The sequence below is a fragment of the Mandrillus leucophaeus genome, unplaced genomic scaffold (assembly GCF_000951045.1).
Source record: "Mandrillus leucophaeus isolate KB7577 unplaced genomic scaffold, Mleu.le_1.0 Scaffold2, whole genome shotgun sequence".
Classification (NCBI taxonomy): Eukaryota; Metazoa; Chordata; class Mammalia; order Primates; family Cercopithecidae; genus Mandrillus; species Mandrillus leucophaeus.
Genome location: NW_012102031.1, coordinates 1,335,511 through 1,344,148, shown reverse-complemented (window position 1 = coordinate 1,344,148; position 8,638 = coordinate 1,335,511). Strand labels below are relative to the sequence as shown.

General features: G+C 54.3%; 1 protein-coding gene across 1 annotated transcript in view; it reads left to right on the top strand.

Annotated features, from left to right (window-relative positions):
* The window catches only part of ZC3H7B (zinc finger CCCH-type containing 7B), a 41,811-nt gene that overhangs the window by 10,518 nt on the left and 22,655 nt on the right, over nt 1-8,638 (top strand). The window contains exons 5-6 of the mRNA XM_011978782.1: nt 903-983; nt 2,439-2,495. Coding sequence (XP_011834172.1) covers nt 903-983; nt 2,439-2,495 — 138 coding nt within the window. The remainder of the gene's footprint in view (nt 1-902; nt 984-2,438; nt 2,496-8,638) is intronic.

Genomic DNA, 8,638 nt, shown 5'->3' with positions numbered 1-8,638 from the left:
TCACCATGTTGGCCAGGCTGGTCTCGAACTCCTGACCTCAGGTGATCCGCCCACCTCAGCCTCCCAAAGTGCTGGGATTACAGGCATGAGCCACCGTGCCCGGCCAGAACTAAGCATTCTTTTTTTTTTTTAATTTTATTTTATTTTTAAATTGTTTTTGGAGACGAAGTCTCACTGTTGCCCAGGCTGGAGTGCAGTGGTGTGATCTCGGCTCACTGCAACCTCCGCCTCCCTGGTCCAAGCAATTCTCCTGCTTCAGCCTCCTGGGTAGCTGGGATTACAGGCGCGCACCACCACACCCGGCTATTTTTTGTATTTTTAGTAGAGACAGGTTTTCACCATGTTGGCCAGGCTGGTCTCGAACTCCTGACCTCAAGTGATCCTCCCTGCCTCAGCCTCCCAACGTGCTGGGATTACAGGCATAAGCCACTGAGCCTGGCCAGAACTCAGCATTCTTTATAGGTCTGCATTCATGTATTCCTAGAAAAGAGCGCTAAGGAAACACATCAGCCCAGCAGAGTGTGATTCCCTCCTGGAAAGACCTGGGGAGAAGGGGAGACCCAGGGAGCACTTGCTCTCCCTGTAACATTCTTCCCTTCTACAGTGACACTGTCACTTGCTAAATTTTAGAAATAGAAAGACTATATTAAAATAAAAACAAAATCATTCATTTTCTACCCCCAAATAAAAGGAAAAACAGAAGCATGGGGTGATGGTCCTGGTGCCACCACTCATTAGCTGTGTGACTTGGTCAAGCCAGGGTCACCTCCTGGGGCCTCACTTTCTCATCTGTAACATGGGGTGACCATGACCTCCCCCCGTAGGGCTGCACAGGTGTCCAGGAGCACGGCTTTGTGAGCCCGGGCAGACTGACCCACCACCCTGTGTCTTGTCCTCTGCAGGATGAAAGCGTGACTCAGCTTGGTCAAGAGCTGGCCCAGAAACTGGGGTTGCGAGTTCGCAAGGCATATAAGAGGCCCCAGGTAGGTGGGCTCGGGACCCTGGGAGGGTCGGTGTGGATGTGAGGAGGTCTGAAGTGAGGGACCAGGCACCGTGGAGAAGGTGGGTGAGGGTGGCCAGGGCCAGGTTAGGACAGAGGGGAGCGACAGCAGGTGATCTTCCTTGTCTGTTGGCTGAAAGCCCCGGAACCTTTCAGAAAAGGAGATAGCAGCCACCGCTTCTAGCTCACCTTAGACTCCAGCTGTTGAAAACCACTCCCTCCCTGCGCTGGCTGACTTTAATCACCTGGAGGTGGCCTGAGTTGACACTGGCGTCCTTCAGCATTATGTTCTAAAATAACCCCCATATGGTGCAAATTTGAAGTGTTGGTATCCGTTTGGCTGGTTCAGATCCACACAGATTCATTTGGCACCTGCCAAGGGCCAGGAGGCTGCACATGGGAAAGCTCGTGACTCGAGTCAGTGCTGTGACCTTGAGCAAGTTAGTTCATCTCTTTCCACCTTGGTTTCCTCACCCGGAGGATGGAGATAATTTAGGCCCACCCCAGAGGGCTCATGGGAGGATTAAAAAGAGAGAATGGATGGGCCGGGTGCAGTGCCTCACACCTGTAATCCCAGCACTTTGGGAGGTCGAGACGGGCAGATCACCTGAGGTCAGGAGTTCGAGACCAGCCTGATCAATATGGAGAAACCCCATCTCTACTAAAAATACAAAAATTAACCAGGTGTGGTGGTGCATGCCTGTAATCCCAGCTACCCAGGAGGCTGAGGCAGGAGAATCACTTGAACCTGGGAGGCAGGTGAGCTAAGATCGCACCATTGCACTCCAGCCTGGGCAACAAGAGTAAAACTCCGTCTCAAAAAAAAAAAGAGAGAGAATGGGCCGGGCGCAGTGGTTCATGCCTATAATCATAGTACTTTGGGAGGCTGAGGTAGGCAGTTTGCTTGAGCTCAGGAGTTCAAGACCAACCTGGGCAACATGGCAAAACCGTATCTCTCCAAAAAGTACAAAAATTAGCCTGGTGTGGTAGTGCGCGCCTGTAGTCTCAGCTACTTGGGAGACTGAGGTGGGAGGATCACATGAACCCCAGAGGTTAAGGCTGCAGGGAGCCGAGATCACACCCCTGCACTCCAGCCTATGGGACAAAGTGAGATTCTGTCTCAGAAAAAAATTTTTAAAATTAACAAATAAATAAAAAGATAGAATGTTGGAGACGGTGTCTAGCATGGTGCATGACACACAGCAGAGGTGTGCAGGGAGGTCCTCTGCCCAGGTTAAGGTTGGAGGAAGAAAACCCCAGAATCTGACCCAGAGAGACAGAGCAGGTGATTTCCGGCAGGCCTGGGGACAGGGACTCCCAGGGGACACTGCAGACCCCAGCTGCCTGTGTCAGGGCTTCTTTCCTGCCCCGGCTAAGGGGACCTTGAGCATCTTTTCAGAATCTTTACCTCTGCCCACCTCTCTCCAATCTCTGGCAGGAATTGGAAACCTTTTCTCTGCTCAGTAATGGCACTGCGGCTGGCGTGGCAGACCAGGTAGGATTGGGGCTGAGCCAACCTGTCTTGATTTATCCATTACGAGAGGTTTGGATTCACTCTCTCTGGGTATAAATGACCTCAGGCAGCAGGTCCAGGGGCCTCCGCCTCCCCAGGAGGTGCCTCCCATGACCACGGGGGCAGGGTGTGGGGACAGGCCATGGCTGCTGTTGGCAGGGAGGGGTCATTGCCGGGGAGCCACTGGGGGCAGCCTTACTCATGGACCCTGGCCAGGACACAGTCTGGGCACCTGGTCCCACGTGCCTTCCTTCTGCCTCCCGCCCCACATTTCCTGCTGTGTTGCTTTTCTTCTCACCAGCCTTTCTGCAGGTTCAGTCCCCTGGGCCTCGAATGTCTTCCTCTTCCCCACCCTGCCTTTCTCTAGCTCTTTGCTTTTCAAAACCCAGCTCAAGGGCATGCCCCTGCTGACACCCATCCTGCTCTCCCTGGCTCGGTGACTCTGCTGGGGAGGGGCAGCTGAGACTGAGGATTCTGACAAGGAAGAGCCCAACTGGGCCCTGCAGCCTTGGGCAGGTCCTTCAGAGTCCACGTTCTGAAATGCGAACCATCCCTCAACAGAAACAAGGGAGGAAAGTGCTTGATAACCCGGCACACGGGACCCAGCAGGAAATGAAGTGGGCAGTCACGGCGGAGAGCTGCTGTGCTGTCCCGAGCTAGGGACTCCTCCTAAGGGCCAAGACACTTGTGCGCCCCCGTCAGGCCTGGCTCATCCTGGGAGGTGGGGCAGGGCCTGGCACATGACTAAGACCCCTGCCCCTCACTCACCACACAGGAGCTGCTCAGGTAGACTTCGAGGCTTTCTGGAAAGTGAGGGATGGGCTATAAGAGCACTGATGGAACCCGAGGTCCTGCCACCTTGTACGTTAAGGGAAACTGAGGCACAGAGTGGGGCGGGGACAGGGCCAGTGTCACACAGCGAGGTAGCAGCAGGCCTCCCTCCTCCAGAGCTTTGCAGCACTTTCTTTCATTCATTCCACAAGGAGGCCCACAAAACACTCTTGGCCCTGGGCCTGAGAGAGCTGCGTCCTTGCCCTCAGGGGCCTCCCAGCCTGCAAAGGAGGCAGGTGATAATCTGCCTTTGTAGCACTCACGGTATGTGTGCCAGGCACGGTGGCTCATGCCTGTAATCCCAGCACTTTGGGAGGCTGAGGTGGGTGATCAGTTAATTTCGGGAGTTAAAGACCAGCCTGGCCAATATGGTGAAACCCTATCTCAACTAAAAATACAAACATTAGCCGGGCGTGGTGGCGTGCACCTGTAGGTCCAGCTACTTGGGAGGATGAGGCAGGAGAATCACTTGAACCCAGGAGGCTCAGTTTGCAGTAAGCCGAGATCACGCCATTACACTCCAGCCTGAGAGACAGAACAAGACTCCATTTCAAAAACAAAAGAAATTATTAGGCCTGGCACATACCAGGTGCTCCAAAGAGGAAACACTAAATGAATGAGAAGTGATTTGTCTAAGTTTACCCAGTATGGGCCAAGCACTGAGCTTGGGGTTGGGTATGTGATGAACAAAACAAATCTGTTCCCTGCCTTCAAAGAGCTCACAGTCCAGGATGGACATTAGGACATTAGCCAGATCATTTCTGGTTACAAACCGTGATGAAGACTCTGAAGGCAGAGTGTGGGGAGACCTGAGCCATTGCAACTGGGAGGCCTGATTTAGACAGGATTTAGTGACATTTAAGCTGAGACCAGAAGGTTGAAGAGTTAGGGGCAGGTGTGCAGGTGAAACAGCATTCCAGACCGGGGGAAGGTGTTTACAAAGACCCTGAGGCCTGGAGGAGCTCAGAGTGTGGGAGGAACCAACGCCAAGGCAGGCAGCCCCCTGGGGGTCCTGGAACAGGAGATATAAGCCAGACCGCTTGGCCCCTGGTGAGCCAGTCTTAGCATTGGGAAGGCATTGAAGGGAGGCAGCATTAATTCTATTCATTGATTCAGAAGGTGTTTATTGAGTACTGCTTTGTACCCAGTGTCAGTTCAGACACTGGGAATAGAGCACTGAGGTAGCTTCTCATCACAGCAAGCGGAGCTGGGGCTGGGCAGGCACAGCAGATGCTCAAAAGATATTTGTTGAATGACTGATGACTGTGGCCGGGGGGCCACAGCAAATATGGGCTGAATGCCCAGCTCTCCAGGGCCAGGCCTCAAAGCCCTGCTCAGTCTGCAGCCAGATGACCACAGATGGTGCCATACCTGGCACCAGGCACTCCCAGTCCCAGCCAGGCCGTTCACCCATCCCTGCAATCTTTCTGGGCTCCTCCTGCACGTTCATAGAGGTCAGGTGGGGCATGGTTCGGGAGGGCTCTAAGAAGCCCACAGTGGAGAGGACCAGTTGAGACCCTGCCTCATGAACTCAGTTTGCCCAACATGGTACACACATGTGCACGTGCACACACAGAGTGGCCCTAGGACACATGAGGGCAAGGTGGTGTCCCAGCCAGAGCCCCTGGCCTTCTGTCAGTTGTGCACAGACACAGGTAAATGCGGGCTGCAGGGGTCCTTGTAGGTTCTCCACCATGAGCACCGTATTCGTTCAGCTGGCTGGTCATTCCACATGTGCACCTGGAAGTGGGGATGGTCCAGGCTGTGCCCTCAGGGAGCTTCTTATGACCTAGGAGCCAGGCAGAGGCCCTACAAGACAGAGTCTGTGCAAGAGCTGCCTCTGGCAGCGTGGGGAGCAAGATGCAAGGAGAGCTGTGAGTTCCAGGAACAGAGAGTCCAAGGCAGCCTTGGTGGGAGAGGGCTTCAGCGAGCCAGGGAAGCAAGACTAAGAGGAAGGGAGAGCTGGAGAGGGGGGAAACGGCACTCATGACCAGGGACACAGCCTGCGCAAAGGCTAAGCAGCAAGGGCGACGGACACCCCAGACCACAAGACCAGTTCCTCCCATGGGGCTCAGAATAGCCTGGGCTCTGCAGTGGGACGTGCTTTGGCTCAGATCCTGAGCCCGCTCCTTATCTACGCAGGCCACTCCACCTCTCAGAGCCTTAGCTTCCTTCTCTTTCACAGGGGTCCAGTACCTGCCATTTTTGTGGAGGTTGTAGAATTACAATGGGTCAGTGTGAAAGCTCCCAGCAGGGCGTCTGCAGGAGAGATAGAGCTCCATAGACCTTTGTTGCTAAACGGATGTCCCCAGAAGGAGTGCCATGCAGAAGGGCAGGAAGAGTAAGCCTGGCAGGCTGAGTTGATGGCATGGGCAGGAGGGCTGAGAAGGTGACTTTGTCCTGTATGGCCTGGGAGCCATGGGCAGGACCTAGCAGGGAGAATCACCGCTTTCCCTAGAGATGTTCATCTGGTACCTCTCTTTTCCCTCAAAGATTTTATGTGCCGGGCGCGGTGGTTTACGCCTGTAATCCCAGCACTTTGGGAGGCTGAGGCAGGCGGATCACAAGGCCAGGAGATCGAGACCATCCTGGCTAACACAATGAAACCTCGTCTCTACTAAAAATACAAAAAAAAATTAGTTGGGCGTGCTGGCGGGCGCCTGTAGTCCCAGCTGCTCGGGAGGCTGAGGCAGGAGAATGGTACCAACCCGGGAGGCAGCGTGTTCTGTGAGCCGAGATCGTGCCACTGCACTCCAGCCTGGGTGACAGAGCGAGACTCCGTTTAAAAAAAAAAAAAAACAAAAAACTTTATGTACTTACCATGAGGATAGCAGCTCTGTGATCCAGCATGGCGGCCTTGGTTTGGCAGCCAATCTGTGGTGAGCAAACACTCCAGAGACTGAAGTGCACACATTTGCCATGTGCTCCATGGCAGGCTCAGGTGTGGGAAGGAGGTGCAGGGTGTTGGTGCAGGTGTGGGTGGGGGAGTGTACAATTCCAGGGGACAGACTCAGGGCAGGCTCGTGGATCAGACAGCCCTGCTCTGATCTGTGCATGGCAACTTTCTGGGCTGACATTTCCATGCCATGGGATGCTACCTCGCAGGGCGCCTGGACCGAGGGCTAAACCCCACAGTGGGTGTGAGATGCTGGCCTGGGCTGGCATGAGGCAGGATGCCGGATGAATCTAGCTCCTGGTCCTGTGGCTGCTGGTCCTGGGAAAAGAAGGCTAGTGGTGGAATCTGGTCCTCCATCTGGCCCTCTGTGGGGACACAGAAAGGGCGGGGCCCCCCAGGGCCTCACCAGGGAAGCAGGACTTGAACTGGACTGTGAAGGACTCAGAGAAAAAGGGGAGGTTGTCAGGACAGGGAAGGATGCACCACGGCCTGAATTTCAGAGCGTGGGAGCTGGTGAATAAAACACCGGCTCTCCCAGGCCAGTTTCCTGATAGCTGGGACTCAGGAACTTATGCTGTGCATCTAATAAACACAGGCCAGGCATGATGGCTCACGCCTGTAATCTCAGCACATTGGGAGGCCGAGGCGGGTGGATCATTTGAAGTCAGGAGTTTGAGATCAACCTGGCCAACATGGTGAAACCCTGTCTCTACTAAAAAATTCAAAAATTGGCTGGGCGCGGTAGCTCACGCCTGTAATCCCAGCACTCTGGGAGGCCGAGGCAGGCGGATCACGAGGTCAGGAGATCCAGACCATCCTGGCTAACACAGTGAAACCCCGTCTCTACTAAAAAATACAAAAAATTAGCCGGGCATGGTGGCGGGTGCCTGTAGTCCCAGCTACTCGGGAGGCTGAGGCAGGAAAATGGCGTGAACCTGGGAGGCGGAGCTTGCAGTGAACCGAAATCACGCCACTGTACTCCAGCCTGGGCGACAGAGCGAGACCCTGTCTCAAAAAAAAAAAAAAAATTCAAAAATTAGCTGGGCGTGGTGGCATGTGCCTGTAATCCCAGCTACTCGGGAGGCCGAGACTAGAGAATCACTTGAATGTCGGAGGCGGAGGTTGTAGTGAGCTGAGATCACACCATTGCACTCCAGCCTGGGTGACTGAGCAAGACTCCATCTCAAAAAAAAAAAAAAAAAAGTGGGTGCGGTGGCTCACGCCTGTAATCCCAGCACTTTGGGAGGCCAAGGCAGGCGGATTGCCTGAGCTCAGGAGTTTGAAACCAGCCTGAGCAACGTGGCGAAACCTCATCTCTACTAAAAATACAAAAGGCTAGGTGCGGTGGCTTACGCCTGTAATCCCAGCACTTTGGGAGGCTGAGGCAGATGGATCACCTAAAGTCGGGAGTTCGAGACCAGCCTGACAAACATGGAGAAACCCCGTCTCTAAAAATACAAACATTAGCCAGGCGTGGTGTCACATGCCTGTAATCCCAGCTGCTCGGGAGGCTGAGGCAGGAGATTCACTTGAACCTGGGAGGCAGAGGTTTCGGTGAGCCAAGATCGCACCATTGCACTCCAGCCTGGGCAACAAGAGCAAAACTCCATCTCAAAATAAATAAATAAAAAAAAAAACAAAATAAAAATACAAAAAAATTAGTCAGTCAGGTGTGGTGACGGGCGCCTGTAATTCCAGCTACTCAGGAGGCTGAGGCAGGAGAATTGCTTAAACCTGGGGGGTGGAGGTTGCAGTGAGCCAAGATCATGCCACTGCACTTCAACCTGGGCAACAGAGCGAGACTCTGTCTCAAAACAAACAAACAAACAAAACACTTACAAAGCACCTCCTGTGTGCCAGGCCCTATTCTAAGCTTTTCACACATAGCAGGTCATTTCATCCTGATAGCCTTCCCCAGCAGTGAGTGAAGCAGGCCCAGAGTGGATGGGGAACTTTGCCTAGGCTGTCCAGCCTGCTCAGGCCCAGCTTCCCTCCAGCAGGAAGGCAATGGGATCCCACCTGGGCTGCATCCCCTTCTCTGCTTCCTGGGGGACCTGGGGCTACCATGGGAGAGGAGAGCCTAGGGACCCAGGGAGAGGGCACTTTTGTCTTTGAACTGCAAGCCATCTGTGGTGCTGCATGGGGGGCTTGGTATGACCCTTGCCGCCTTCACCAGGGTGAGGACCCCACCCCGTGGCAGGTGGAAGCCAAGACTCAGAGGTTCCCTCCCTGCCCTTCACCACCCCTCCCTAGAGGGGCAGCTGTGGTACTCCACTGATCCCATGCCCCCACCTCCTGGCCCATCCAGCCCCTTGCTGGGCACCACAGGGGTGAGGACCCAGCACGTGTGAGGGCTGTTTTTTTTTTTTTGAGATGGAGTTTCGCTCTTGTTGCCCAG